The sequence below is a fragment of the Dendroctonus ponderosae genome, unplaced genomic scaffold (assembly GCF_020466585.1).
Source record: "Dendroctonus ponderosae isolate FM_Combo_2020 unplaced genomic scaffold, Dpon_F_20191213v2 Dpon_F_20191213_2, whole genome shotgun sequence".
NCBI classification, from domain to species: domain Eukaryota; kingdom Metazoa; phylum Arthropoda; class Insecta; order Coleoptera; family Curculionidae; genus Dendroctonus; species Dendroctonus ponderosae.
In genome coordinates, this window is record NW_026018165.1 from 1,050,458 (window position 1) to 1,065,463 (window position 15,006).

Here is a 15,006-nt window from a genome sequence, read left to right on the forward strand (position 1 = left end):
CGCTCAATATTTTGACATATTACCACCGGCATGACGTCGCGGAATCTAATGAGATAAGAATGTAAAAGCCGTTAATTATTTTAAATCAGAAAAAAATGTAGAAGATTTTCTAAACTGTAACAAATTAAACGAAAAATATTCTGATTTATATTTAAGTTTTAACACCTCCGAAAAAATTTCTCCGTCTTGATTTCTCTGATTCCAACTTGCTATTGGGCAAATAATGTTTTAACTAGAAATTAGGTTTACTGCGGGTAAAACCTGTGTCCCATGCATCCGTTTATGCGATGGTACCAGAGATTAGTGGAGAGTCTACTAATCTCTGATGGTACGATGATACGAAAGTGTTTCTATTGGTTGGAGATCTGTCAATTCGTCCGCGGTCTTACGAACTGAGAGATCTCCAACCAATAGAAACAATTTCGTATCATCGTACCATCGTATAAAGGGATGCATGGAACACGAGCTTAAGACGTGATCAGTAGGAATAGGGACATCCCACTCAAATTCCAATCGAAAAAAAAATGTTTTGTCGATCGAAAAATTTAAAGCGCCTTTCAGACAATATACAGAGGGCCTCATAGCTAATAACCATGGATCCTGGGATATGGCCGAAGTTCGAATTGGACCACGCCTCCCATGAGGGCTTCTTCCTGAGACCAAAATTGAATAAAAAAAGGTCGGGCATCAAAGTCTAACCCCGCCTCACCGCCAACACCAACTCCTTTGTCCAAAAACCAGCAATCGACAGGGCTGAAACCTCCATGGCTTGAACTATTATATTATTCAACGATTATAATCAACAACAACCATTGTCACCAACTTCAAAGGTAGCCGAATTTTGTTTCTGGACATGAAAACTTAGTTTTCAAGAAACGATTATTTTTACAAACCAAAAATAGATTTTTCAACAGCAAACTAACTACCTTAACTGCTAACTTAAAACTAATTTCCACATGTCGAATGCGCAGCTTATACAGGGTGTCCCAAAAGTAACGGCACAAAACAAAATGGTGGATTCCTTAGGCGAAAATATGATGATTTAACACAACTTACCTTAGTCCGAAAGTTGACGGTTGCCACATACAGGACGTCAAAGTTACATTTAATTTAACTTTTTCGTTATTCTACTTTGAACGGAGCTGCATATTTTAACGAAATTTGATATACGGGGGTTTTTGAGCATAAGAAATCCAAATCTACCATGAGATTTTGATCAACTTGTAGAAAAAACCACTGACAACGATATCTGAGCAAAACAATTGTTTCAACTTTTTGGTCACCCCGTATTATGACTTCTAAGCTAGTTGGGTCTAATCGCCTATTAATTTTGTACAAAAAAGGTATTCTTAGTCGATGTCCCAACAAGCCTCTGTTTCCGAGATGTTTGCGATTACACCGCAAAATGCAGTATTTTCAAAAAATAAGCCACAATAAGTATTTAAGTGAAAAAATATTTCCTAAACATCATTCTTTAACAGTAGGATCTTTTTATCTTAATCACTAACAATAAAACATTCATTTTCTACAGCAATTGCTCAAAATGTCCCCCGTTAACTTCAATACATTTTGAAATGCGTTTATTGAGGAATCGTCTTATTAAAAAAAAAACATATTTTCATTTTGAAATCATTCGGCGGCATTCATAATTTTATTTATCAACTCGTCTCGGGTGCCTACCGTTTGTTTGTACACTAATGATTATAAATAACCCCCAACACAAAAATCGAATGGGTTAAAGTCAGGACTTCGCGCCGGCCAAGCCCAAGAACTTCCACGACATATCCACCGATTTGTAACATGTTGGTTTAGGTAATTACTAACGGCTCTAGCAAAATCGTCCTCTAATAAATTCTGCACCCGCGTAAAATGGCAAGGATAGAGATTTTCTTGCTGAAAAATCCTATGAGCTGAAGTCTTGCTTACGCCAGTTGCAGTTTCCAATTGTCTTGTGCTTATTTCTGGATTTTTTCCAACACGAACCAGAACGTCTTACTCTTGATCTGGAGTTGAAATTTTCGGACGTCCCAAGATATTAACTTTGGTCCGAAAGTTTTCCCTAATCGACAGTAGATGTCTCCGAATAACTTGAAATTCGGTTGCCCCTCTATTGGGATACAATTCTAACTAACGCAGTTTGGCACTGCGTCCACTAAAATTTAGCTGGACAAAAAAATTATGTTTTTGGCATATTAACTAATTGAAATCAAAACTTAAGTATGTAGTGGCCTAGTGTTGCTTTGACAGACACCCAGAAAATCCGTGTCGCTGCGTCACACTACTGGACATGCATTGTAAAATGTCCTCACAAGTCTGCATTTTGCATAATCGCAAATATCTCGGAAACAGAGGGTTGTTGGGACATCGACCAAGAATACCTTTTTTGTGCAAAATTAGTAGGCGATTAGACACAACCAGTCTAGAGGTCAGAATACCGGGTGACCAAAAAGTTAAAACCATTTTTTACCCAGATATCGCTGCAAGTGGGTTTTTCTACAAGTTGATCAAAATCTGATGGGACATTTGGATTTCGTATATTCAAAACCCCCTGTATACGAAATTTCGTGAAAATATGCAGCTCCGTTCAAAGTAGAATAACGAAAAACTGAAATTAAAATGTATCTTTGACGCCCTGTATGTCGGCAACCGTCAACTTTTGGACTTAGTTAGTTAGTTAAGTAAGTTAGTAAGTTGTGTTAAATCATCATATTTTCACCCCAGGAATCCGCCATTTTGTTTTGTGCTATTACTTTTGGGACACCCTGTATAGTGATTAAATGCTGCATCGATAGTTATGGATTAAAATACACAGTGGTCTGCGTAAATGGTCATATAACTGCCGCAACAACAAAAACAACAACAACAGCAACAACATTCCCACCACAACATCAACGATACAACTTCCAATACAACTTCGTAGTAGTAGCACCAAACACAACATCCAGGATTCAATTGGCCCTAGAATAGGAGAAAGTGAGGAAAAGAAACAAGGATGTCATCATCAAGAGAGAGAATGACTTCCTAATAAAAACCAACGAGGAACATGCGAGAAACCCAAGTCAATAAATGCACTTCAGCTGATAATCGAACGGGGACTGCTATCCTCTTATAAGCTCAATCAGAGTACAGCTTCTAAAGCCAACGAAACCCGACAAATGTCACCCTCTTATTCAGCGATAGCTACAGGAGTCGATTTAGAGATCACAGACTCAATATTTAGTTGTTTAGTATATTAAATAAAGTTTGTAAATTGCCTGAAAATCTTCGATCAGGATTATTTGCTGAAAATTTTGGAGGTTTGTAGAGTTAAGTTACTTTTGTAAATGTTCCAAGAGACAAATCTGCCCCTGCTCGAGTTGCAGGTGAAAATTTATTATTTTTTATTTTTCATAAAAAGTCGAAAGGACCACTAACTTAAGACTCCATTTATAGTATGTAATTTAACAATTTCTATATTGTTTTAACTGTACCCTCATGGTTCAAAAACGTTTCTATTTGAAGTATTAGAAGCGTGTAGAAGCTATTCGTTACTTATCTATGAGCGACTTTGCGGTAGAGTGCTTTTAAGTAGGTACTTAAACATTAACATCCTTCAACAAACTAAAACCAGATGTAGAATTATTTTATTATTACACTCGCTAGTTAAAAGGTGCTTTTATCTAAATGATTCCCAACCTCATCTGTTTACATACAGGTTGTAAAATGATTACTAGAAACTATAAAAGCAGTTAAACTCACAGATTATCCAATTCCTGTGGCACTTAGTGCATTCGAAATGATTATCCAAGCCGGTAAATTCCAAGCGCCCTTATTTGGACCAAATCTCCAGATTTTGAAGTATTTCGGTATTTTACCTAATATGAATTTTCAAACAAACCGATTACAAGGCAGGAAATTCAGCTTGTTCTATGTAATTTTTTTATTGACTGTAATCGTCCTAATGGAAATATACATCTGGGTGCATAAGTTTTATATGGATTATTCTACGGAAAGTTATTTACCAGTGATCGTACGAGTGCTATGTGAGCTGACCGGCTTCAGTATGTTTGTTTGCGTAGTTACATGGTCATATACCAAGCAAAAGCTCTGGGAGAAGTTGTTCCAAGATATAACTTCCATATACATCCAACAGATTATGAGGGAGACGCAAGAACGGAAGAAAAGTGTTTTGAGGAAAGCAAACTTATACTTCGTTCTCATCTCTTTCCTAATTTTGCTCTTGTACTGTTTGGACATCATTTTCTTCAGGATCGAATACCAGTCCATTAATTTCATTCTATCCTACGTATATTTTTACTACAATTTCTTACTGTCCAATGTCATCGGCCACATTGCATCCGAAATATCCTCTCAGTACAAATACATGACAAACGCTGTAGCTGCCAGCGAGTATACAAATGAGCAAGATTGCAAAAAAATGTTGTCTGAAACCCGGAAATTGTACACAGAAATGCACAAAGTGATTGAGACATTTAATACGCTTTTTGGATACGTATTGCTGCTAATGGCAGTTCAGTGTTCTTTGCAAATATTGGATTTTGGCGTGTTTTTAATCGAAATGGTTTTGCCGAATTTTAAATTCGAGTATGATGCCTTTTTCATCTATATGGGCTTTATTTTACTGGACCTGGTGAGTTCAATAATATGCCCACCTTGTACACTTGTCGGCATTAGTAATTAAAAAAATCTTTAAGTTTTACAAATCTCTAAATGTTCCAAAAATATATCAATCTAACATTTTGTTGCATAATTAGTACATTTAAAACCGTTTAAAGGTGTGTACATGTAGATACCTACACACAGATCAATTGACGAATGAAAATTGCATTTGTTTATTATTCGCTGCAAACTTGTAAATTGAGCGCAGGTTATACTTGATATAAAATATCAAAAAGTGACTTGCCAAATGTGAAGGTACCAATAAAAACAGTAAAGTAACAACCATACATACAAACTGATGATGGTGGAGAAAACACCGAAACGTTTTTGTGACATTTTAAATGGTAAACAATAAAATTGACTGGAACTCAGGAATTTCTTTTGATTTAAAATAAAACACAACTACAGATAAAAGTTTACTTTTTGATCTATTGAATGTAACGCGTTTCTTAAAAAAATTAGTGTGTTTTTGCAGGTAGTTTTTTTAAGTTTTAGTTTTAAGGATTTAGGATAGAATAGAAATAAATATGCAACAATACAAGGGCAGAAAGACCGTTGGGTCGATAGCCTTTTTCTTGAGATAAAGTCTATATACATATATATATGTACATATATTTTAAAGCATTTGGGATCTTTTTCATATTTTTAGTCAGATCTTGAATCAATATTATGATTTTTTGCTATTTTTAATTTTTTAACAGAATTTGAGCTGTTGCGAGTAAAAGCGAGAATTGTTAGAAATTTAAGCATTTGTAGACTTGTAAATTTTGAAAACGTAAACTTTTGATCCGATTTATTCTAGAGCTAATATAATCTGCATTTGAAACATACAGAACTCGAATATGCAGAAGAAGGGTAAAAAAGTAACAGGCAGAGGCTTTCAGCCGCGCAGATATTTTGTTTTTCTGTAAAATTTCAGTTTTTCGCTCAATATACGTATATATTTTTTAAGCGCATGAGTTAAAATAAAAGTTTCTTCTGTAATTCCAGATTTGGCTTTCTGTGGCTCAATCTCGGTGCGAAATGGCGAAAGACGAATCAATGAAACTGCGCTCTGCCTGTTATAATCTTTTGGACAATTCAAGTGGTTCCGGCGATCTTCATCAAGAGCTGAAAGCCTTAATCAAGCAAATCAAGAACAGGCCTGTCCGGTTTACAGCAGCTGATTTTTTCGAGATAAAGCGATCAACTACTTTTACTATTGTGGGAGCGACTGCAACATATTTTATCGTTTATGTGGAGCTGAGAAGTAATGAAAATACCACATGGAATAATGGCACTTTATAAGACTGAAAAAGCATTATTAATTAAATATTTACAATTGCTTCCACCCAAGTACAATTTGCTATTTCATTTCTTACTAAGAGCTGGCCATATAATTTTTAGTTTTTGTCTCTGGCTTTTAAATAGGGCTTTTAAAAAATCTATTGCTGTTGAAAAAAATAATCAAACACATGCAAACATAAATATTCGAGAATAGGAAGTTCCTCGCACTTACAACAATGCGACAATAAACATTTTTCTTCAAACGTTGAGTTTTTAAATGAAAAAAAAAGTATGGAAAGGGCAGAGCTTTCTAGTTTGATGGCGTTAAGAGCAAAAAATATACTTCACTTAGGATATATTATTTTGTACGCTTGCTGTCCATATATTTGCTCTAATGCACTTGTCCAGTTGATTAATGCAATAATTTTCTACCATTCACTTTTTACTTTAGACAAGCGAATAAAAAAAACCGATCTAAATTGTTTTTGCATCATGAGATTGAGCACAGAGCACAAATAAAATATTTCAATTTAATATGGTGTTTATATCCAATTTTAAATTTTATTTGTATGTATGTACTAGGTAGACGATTAATAAATACATTTCTAATGCAACTTACACTGAGAGTAGAAAGTAGTCATTTTCCTATGGGTTTTCTCAGGTAGTTGCCTATTATCAGAGAAAACATACAAAGTAACTAAAAATACTGCAAATAACTCGAACAAATTAGAAAATACTGCAAATAACTCAAACAAATTAGAAAATACTTTGAAACTTTATCGAGAACTAAACATTCTGAAAAACGTTTCGTATCCGTTACGAAATCAAATAAAATATTGCATAAGGTGCCGGAAAAAGTGTTCAAAAGTAAAATGGTACATAAATGGTAATATACAAGGAGTCTGTAAGTAACGTCGATATTAACATTTTGAGAAGTGATTCTAAAGATTGCTTTTTAAAGGTTACGACCATTTAAAAGGAAAATTCAGTAAAAAGATAGCATTATTTTCCATGGATTGTCGTTAAAATTATGAAATTGGGCATTATTCAATAAGTGGAAATAAAAGATAATTTTTTGTATTAATATTTGAGGATTCTCCTCACTAACTACTAATTTAATACGTAGAGCATAAGTGGTAAAAATAATTAAAACAACACACATATTCCAATTTCTGTTTCAAAACTATTTGTTTTCGAAACGCGAGATTCATGGGTTCAGTTTTTACATAATTTTACCACCGTGTAGTTTTGTGAACGCGAAATTTTCATTTAAAATCGGTGGTATTTAGAATAATTTTAAACATACCAGATGCACTCTCCTTAAGATCCACTTAAATAGTTGCAACTTGGGAAATGCTTTGGAGGTAAGCAAATGAAGCAGAGGAAGTTTTCATGTTCAAGTGAGTGCAAGTTTTTAATTTAAAAATTAGCCATTAAGCCGCTTATATTTGTGCTTAAACAGTAATGAAAAGTTACGGTTTAAAAATCCGTACATTTGAAAAAAAAATTATTGTGTGTTTGAAAGAAACTCTGTCTAAATCACAATTCGCTACAAGTTTACTGGTCATATGTAACGTATTTCCTAAAAAGATGAGCTCATTTGGTATGGTAGTTTATGAGTTAAGGCCAAAAAGTGGGTGAACCTAAATCATTATTACACACACATTGTTTCGAAGAACCGTAGCAATCAAATCAATATTTCATAAATAAAGCATCATCCGATAATTTAGTACAAGTGCTTCTTGGGAACTATTTTAAGGGATGAAAAAATACATTTCGAACTTATTTAACATTGTTGAGTATTTTATTTATATTCACAAAAATATACAATAATCTTTTTATAGTTGAGTTGATCGGTTTTCCAGTCCATTTTGTCCACTTCGCCCCCAAAACCCTAAAATATCTAAAAGTCCAAGTGTTAAACTGTTAGAAAATATCTAAAAAAATCACGTTGTAATATTCGATTTACGGAAAACTAGACAAAATCACGAGCACTGTAATAACAAATAGGGCACTGAAACTGCTCAGATGTCTTTCGGCTGCTGACCTAGTTAGAGCAGTCCGTTTTATACAGTCTTCAAAGTCTCTATAGTCGATGTGTGTAATTGCGCAATAGTGATTGTGAACGCAGCTGAGATCACATTCATCACGTGGATGTGGAAGAACTTTTACGGTATTTGCTCGATGATATCTGCAAAAAATGATAAAAATTTAAAATAACCTGTTTACAAAAATATCTTCTAAGTTTTTCCGATACAACCTCATATCAAGTTTATATATGGGATAAGCTACAAATAATGGAAAAGTTTTAATTTTTGCAGACATTTTTGCGGTGTTAAAGAGGTATTTTAAGAATTATTTCAATAAGTTTATTTGTCGTTTTTATTATATTTTATCAGCCCAATTAACTCGAAATTGATTAAAAGATATAGCAGATATAATAAAAAGCATTAGATTTATAGACCGAGGAAAAAATCATTCAAATCTGGTCCCACAGCAAAATCTCTCAATTCATCCGGTTCCAACCTCTAGAGTGATTTATAGATCAAAACATTTCCAATTGGGTTCAATATAGAAGCTTTAATACGGGCACATTTGCGTTCAATTTACCTTTCAAATAAGCTTGTTATTTCTTGATCTGAATTAACGAATTTTCTTGCTAAATGGTGTAGATTTTCAGAAGTTATCTCGTTTATTCCATAGTATGATGTAAAATTGTACTCCACTACCCACTCAGCTTTTGCATGTAAATTTGATTCGGATAAGTCCATGTAGTATTGACTGTAGTCAAAAACCTGCAGAAAAGCAAAAAATAAATTAGCATTAACATTAAATTAATATCAAGTTAGTTCAAGCCATCGAAAAGAAAGGACACTTTTCACTAATCTGCTATCAACGTAGCAAGCTATGCACTAGACATATCCAATCCCGGAAGCAAATTAAATCCAATATAGATAACAATACGGATAAATTTCCTTTTGCTCTTCTGACCATCGACCTGCTCATTTATATTTATTGGGAAGCGCAATTCGTAGTATCATTTTAAATTATTATTGCCATATTTGAGTGGAATCGAGCAACTGAACGTGTTCGAAGTGGATCGCAAATCACTTTGTAATTCATATTCGTAATTTATATAGTGCTAGGAATCATTAAAACGTACGTACATTTAACATATTTTCCACAATTTATAGATACAATTTAGATTTATAATTTTGTTAACGATTACAACGCGGTTTGCAATGAAATTGCATGTGAAACTAAGTTCAGTCAAGCAGAAATATTGTCCGGATTTTGTATGAAATTTTGCATTAAAATGATGATTTTTTTGTTTGTTACTGCTGATATCTTGAGGTAATTTTAAGAATTTTTTTTTATCGTGAAAAATAATTACAAGTCTAATTCTGGCTTCGGCAATTTTCCGAATATTTGTATGGGTAACTTCTATATTTTTAAAGATAGAGAATCCGCTAAATCGGCAATACTGGGCAGAATTCGATTACCTATTCATTACCGTTTTCAAAATTTAGGTACCCGACTTGGTTCCTGAAATATCCTGAAAAGACAAGAAATAAACATTTCTTAATTATCACTTATTACGTAAACTGCTTAACTTAGAAAAAAAGTTAAAACTGCCATTAGTATAAGTTTTTGCGTTGAATCCAATAAACTTGCACTCGTTATCATAGTCAACTTGATTTACGAGATAAAAAATAAACTTATGGTTTTTTAAATGGTAATCATAGTTGGCTGTGGGCTCTTTAAAATCCTTATTTTTTCTGAATTTAACGATATAATTGTTTGTATGTTTTTTTTTCCTTTTGTTGCCGTAAAACTTCAAAAGAGGATAAAAAATGTATAGTACGCTATGGAAACAGGAACTATATTATCACACAAAGCACACAAATCAATATTGAAATATGTCTCTGCTGTCACTTCACTTCCTCTGTGCGGTTCTCGTCGTCGCTTATATAATTTCCTCCAGGTAACCCAGATGGTTCTCGAAATCTCCAGAACAGGTGCGAAACTTCGCGCTTGTCAGTGTCATATGTGACAGTAACTGGGGCGCAAATGGGGATCCCATTTACTGAAATACCATCAATTTTAGTCCCCCCATTCTAAACGTGAGTACTCCAGGCCATTTCCGTTACAGTATTATATGGAAATTTGTAAAATTTTCTCTTTTTAGCAATATACGTCAAGTTACCGACCTTGCAGATGTGAAAAACACAATTTAGTCAATTCTTTAATGGCGGACGAAAAGAACTGTGTGCGTTTTACTCTGTATTCGTTTAAAAAAATAAGGATTTATTTATATTTTGTGCGGCAAATCCATGTGGGTCCAAGGAAGAAGGTTCTCTGTTGTGGTTTTGTGGCATTTTGAAATCCATAGTGTAAATTCCAGCAAAAATGCAAACAAAAAAATGTTATTGACGTTTACTGTCAGCTTTGCTCTACTTCACAACAAGCCATCAGGAACAGCTAGTTAGCAACGGATTGGACTTTTGTCTGGAGTTTGAGGACTCTCTGTGTATGGCATAGATCATGGTCCATAGACAGAAAGTAATGATTCGGCTCGAAGGATCAAAATGTAATGATCCGGCTCGAAGGACTAATGTTTTCGTTGAGAGTGTTGGGTTTGTACAGTTGGAAGCAGATACATGAATAATATTGATCTGAATGTGCCTAACCAGCACTGGTAAAGACCGTTTTATTTTCCAACCGTGAGTGATTGGGCTGGGCTGTATGGCTGTACACTAACCGATAATTTTGGGGGTGGTCGAGCTCGATTGTGACCTTGGATATCTTAGGGTGACCGGCCCGAGGAAGAATAAACTTTCGGGGTTGATTGAAAGAGTATATATACTCTGTCATCACGGCAGTGTGTAGGGAGATTTTAGATTTACGACACGATTCACTACAGTGTTTAGGGAGACTGTGTGTTTGCGACTTTTTTCTTCACGATAGTTTACGACTATTGTCGCTTGGGAGATTCTTCGCGACTTACCACAACAGTGTTTAGGGAGACTGATTACGACAGGCCACGACAGACTTTAGGAAGATTGATTTAGACTGACCACGACAGTGAGCGTCGACTAGTTTCGACTGGCAACAACCATGAGTGCTTTGGTCTTCGGCTGACCACGACAGTGAGTTTAAGTATCCAAATTGCAATTTGTAGCTGTACAATGGTAAGTGCGATATTGAAAAACTTTTATAATTAAACGGAAACTTCACACCAAATTAAACCGTTGAACTCGTTTTTCACCATGATTTTTGTCTTGTTGTGAATAAACATCAATTTCATCTTAATGAAATCAACAATCATCAATCATCAATCAATAACCCTGTATCTTAATACAGGGTGATTCAAAATTGGCGTCATTCCTCTGCAGGTGTTGCCTGGCGCTGTTATAGGAGTACAGAAAAAATAGTAATAGAAATTAATTGTTATTGAAAACTGGGAAATTTCCAAAAAACTATATCAGAAATACGGCAGCCATGTTTTTCAAGGTAATATGCCTAATTAACATTGCGAAAATACCTGTTGCTTCGTAATTATTAAAAACTCCGGTAACCGTAGAATTACACAGAGTGACAATAAGATAGACAAGGACAAACGGTAATTTCAACAAGATTCGTTGACTGCGCAACGTACTTTCGACATATCAACCTGTTCTTATAACCTCGAATTCTGCGGGGTTTAGTGTTTACATAAATAATCCATACAACACCAAACATTTGAATGGTTAACTGCAAACAAGCTAGTGCCGGTGTAATTTTCTTATTATCCACCCTTATCAAGCAGGTTCTCGTATTCAGTTAATTAACTCGAGCTCCATTTGTTATCTTCTTGTGCTGTGTGTATCGTACAAACGTGGTAGTAATGTAGCCCCACCTCGGTATTATTTGGTGCTTGGGAAAGTGTCAGTTATTGTGCTCTGAGTGCCCCTGGAAGGCTCTGATTCGGTTATGTCCAATACTTGTTCCTCTGTGTCCGGAACCCAAACATCGATTGTCGTCCACTATCTTCCTGGAACCACTCTCCTCGCCCTTTGTTGGCGTGAGTTCTTTCAGCTTCTGCTATGTTACTGTAGCATTTCCCCTGATCTAAGCGCATATCCGCAAATTCGTGAAAGGAAATTCAAAGTAAGTCACAGTTTGACAAATTATTGTTTTTATTGAAAAAGGCTATCCACCTGTAACTATCTGCTAATGACAGGAAACATCATTGCCGCTGTGATTTTTCATCAAAAAATTATAGAAGAGAACTTTTTTGATACCAAAAATTTTCGTTATTTGAAGCAAAGATCGTAATTTTTCTTTTTGAATGCTTAAGTATTCCAATATGCTACCAATTAATTACACATGGAACATTTTCTAAATAATGCTTAATAACAAAGTTGAAATTTGATCTTCAACCATTAATATCTTCTAGAAATTTTAGAAAAAAAATCAATATTTTGATCGTACTCCCCAAGTGAGCCTCTAATACCCCTTAAAATTTTTCCGCCACTTTTGAATCACCCTGAATATTAAGTTAGTTTCACTAATAGGCCATCGTGTAGCCGCGATCATATTTATAAGTATTTTCAACCAGTTGGGAACTATCTTACATTATGATGTTATTATCGGGTTTTCTTGAGAATTTGCGCTTGCTTGCATATTTTTGAACGAAAATGTAATTTACCACAGCCAACCGTCCAAATTTCCAACTAAGAACTGCAGCACAATCCAAAAGTAATTTAAGCCTGAAGATATTTTTCAGTAAATATGCTTTTTATCCTACCTGAAAACCTACCAAAGTGCGTCAATTTCATACATAAATTTGTCAAAATGTGAAGAAAAAATGTCTAAGACAAATTTAAGGTTTCAACAAGGCAAAGATCTAAGTTTACCAATTATGAGTTTGTGTAAATTTTAAATCTGACGATGGCGCTGTTGTCTCGCCGAAACGTAATGAAATAAACGATATTAATTTTTTTTTGCTTCAGACTTTGACTGAGACCCAGACAGGAAAGATAAGAATATAATAACAATTACACGCAGTCAGGAAAATAAATCAAAATACATAAATGAGTTCATTGTCGAATGTAGATGCTAAATAGATTTTAAAACTGCGTTTAGTAAGTAAAATGTAGACAGGGTGTCCCATAAAATAGCTTCATTACGTGTGAACCGTTAGAGATAGGCAAAAATGAAAGAACCAAAAAAAAGAAAGAAGAAAAAGAAGAAGTGGCTTCTTAATTTTTCAATTCTTCAAACTTCAACCTCCTTTTTTTGAAATGAAAAACCCTATTTTCATTATTAAATTCACATTTATTTAATACATAATTGTCAATAATTTGCTTTTATATGACAATTGAAATGTTAATTAATGAATTTACCTAAAGCTAACTTAAATTTAACCAGCTGTTCATATGTGTTTTTTAAATCGTTTCAAAATTCAAATTTTTCAATTAGCTAGAACTTTTTTCCATTTCTGTTTTATTCCACACAATTTAATTAAAAAATTCAGTTTTAATTTCACAGATAACTTTTAGACGTAATGAGGCCTTCATATTAATGGGCCACCCTGTAGATTTCCAAAATCATGCAATGCGACCATATTTTCAATTAATCAACCAGAAATCAGTCCGTCTTCCTTTATTAAGTCGCTTAAATCCTCTGTTATTGAATGATTCCAAAAACTAACAGTGATGTTACGCAATCATGCAACAAATTCAAGGTATCTTTGCATATCGGATTTAAGATGAAATTATTACATAACATTTTGAAGCTTGTTTTCATGCATGAAAGTGCGCTCAACCCGATACTTTTGATGCGCTTTTTAACTACTGCTGATCATTAATTAATTAATTAATTAACAAGTGATTAACATGCTTGCAATAAATAACTAAATGTCCACACTACAATGTCCATTGTCTCAGGCTGCCATTATGCAAGTGAATAATGTCGCTATTGGCAGGTGCCTGTAATACGTCCTAAAAGCTTGTTAATTATCTTCAGCATATGCAGTTAATTTATGTGCTGCTTAAGATAATGAATTAATCCATATAATGTCCAGGATTTTGAAGTAATCGTTAACAGCGAGCGTATTTTTACAATAGATTTCATTACCTGTCCAGTATCCTTGTTGAATTTATATAGTCTTAAGCTGGGATTATTCGGACCCACGTGGTTCCTCTTGGGAGTGATTGAGGGGGCGATCATTGCCCATGAAATAGGTCGACCTAATAAAAGACATATTATAAAAAAAACCCAGAAAAAACAGCGCAATTAATTTCGCTTATATTCAGCAGGCCTGGTTGATGACTGCCACTCAAAGATTTCTGGAAAATGGCCACTTCTTAATATTAATGATTTTTATCAATAATCTCACCATTTTTATCATGCATAATCCTGAAGGTGTCTGAGTGTAAATGTCCAAAAAACTGCCCTGCAATCACTCGTGAGTAGTTCCGAATTATTTCGATGTACTTTTGGTTGTGGAAGCTCGTATAAGCCTTATGAGCTGGTGAAAAAAGACCCCTTTGTCTTTCATCTCGGCCTGGAGCCACGTGACCCACTAAGTAAACCTGGAAAATAGATGAACATACAAAAATCACTTTATATGTAAATAATGCTTGGTTACTTTTTCCTTGTTTTGTTCAAATTTATTTAAGACTCCTTCAAGCCATTTCCATTGCTTACTGGCATCTTCATCTGTATCGCTTCTTCTCATAAGATCTGTATTGAGAACGACAATGTGTAGTTTGCGTGGTTTGCGCTCTATAATATAATATCCACCTAAAAAAAACAATATTTTTTAGACTTTTTGTAGTTACAGGAAAATGGAGAAAAATGCAACTTTGCAATTAAATCTCAAAAATCTGCATATCTTACGTTGAAAAAACCAGTCGACCATTTTTTGCCGCATTTAGAAAATACTGTTTGTCTAAAAACGCAAACAATGATTATGGAACTCGAAAATCAACACCTCGAATTGGAAATAAGATCACACAAAGTTACCGTCACAAAGCAACGATCGCTTCTGACTACTTCTACTAAACAGGAAAATTAAAACTACAGAATAATTTT

At 34.3% G+C, this 15,006-nt stretch overlaps 2 protein-coding genes across 3 annotated transcripts in view; one reads left to right on the forward strand and one right to left on the reverse strand.

Moving 5' to 3' along the window:
• Positions 1-3,764: 3,764 nt before the first annotated feature.
• LOC109538174 lies at positions 3,765-6,453 on the forward strand. The gene is made up of 2 exons (XM_019905274.2): positions 3,765-4,630; positions 5,650-6,453. The coding sequence occupies exons 1-2, from the start codon at positions 3,776-3,778 to the stop codon at positions 5,944-5,946; spliced, it is 1,152 nt and encodes a 383-aa protein (XP_019760833.2). The 5' UTR covers positions 3,765-3,775; the 3' UTR covers positions 5,947-6,453.
• A 1,254-nt stretch (positions 6,454-7,707) lies between these two features.
• LOC109538202 (acid sphingomyelinase-like phosphodiesterase 3a) overlaps positions 7,708-15,006 on the reverse strand; it is a 36,266-nt gene continuing 28,967 nt past the window's right edge. Inside the window, exons 5-9 of one of the 2 annotated variants that reach the window (XM_019905341.2) lie at positions 14,561-14,715; positions 14,309-14,504; positions 14,047-14,159; positions 8,536-8,720; positions 7,708-8,116 (exon numbers count right to left, since the gene is read on the reverse strand). In XM_019905341.2, coding sequence (XP_019760900.2) covers positions 7,891-8,116; positions 8,536-8,720; positions 14,047-14,159; positions 14,309-14,504; positions 14,561-14,715 — 875 coding nt within the window. In that variant the 3' untranslated portion in view covers positions 7,708-7,890. Of the gene's footprint in view, positions 8,117-8,535; positions 8,721-13,421; positions 13,899-14,046; positions 14,160-14,308; positions 14,505-14,560; positions 14,716-15,006 lie in introns of those variants that run through there. The other variant, XM_048663952.1, reaches the window with a different exon arrangement.

What these genes read in the sequence shown, in the direction of transcription:
- LOC109538174 (XM_019905274.2), top strand. Translation starts at nt 3,776, where the DNA reads ATGATTATCCAAGCCGGTAAATTCCAAGCGCCCTTATTTGGACCAAAT. An exon ending in GCTTTATTTTACTGGACCTG is followed by an intron (nt 4,631 to 5,649) that starts GTGAGTTCAATA and finishes CTGTAATTCCAG; the next exon opens with ATTTGGCTTTCTGTGGCTCA.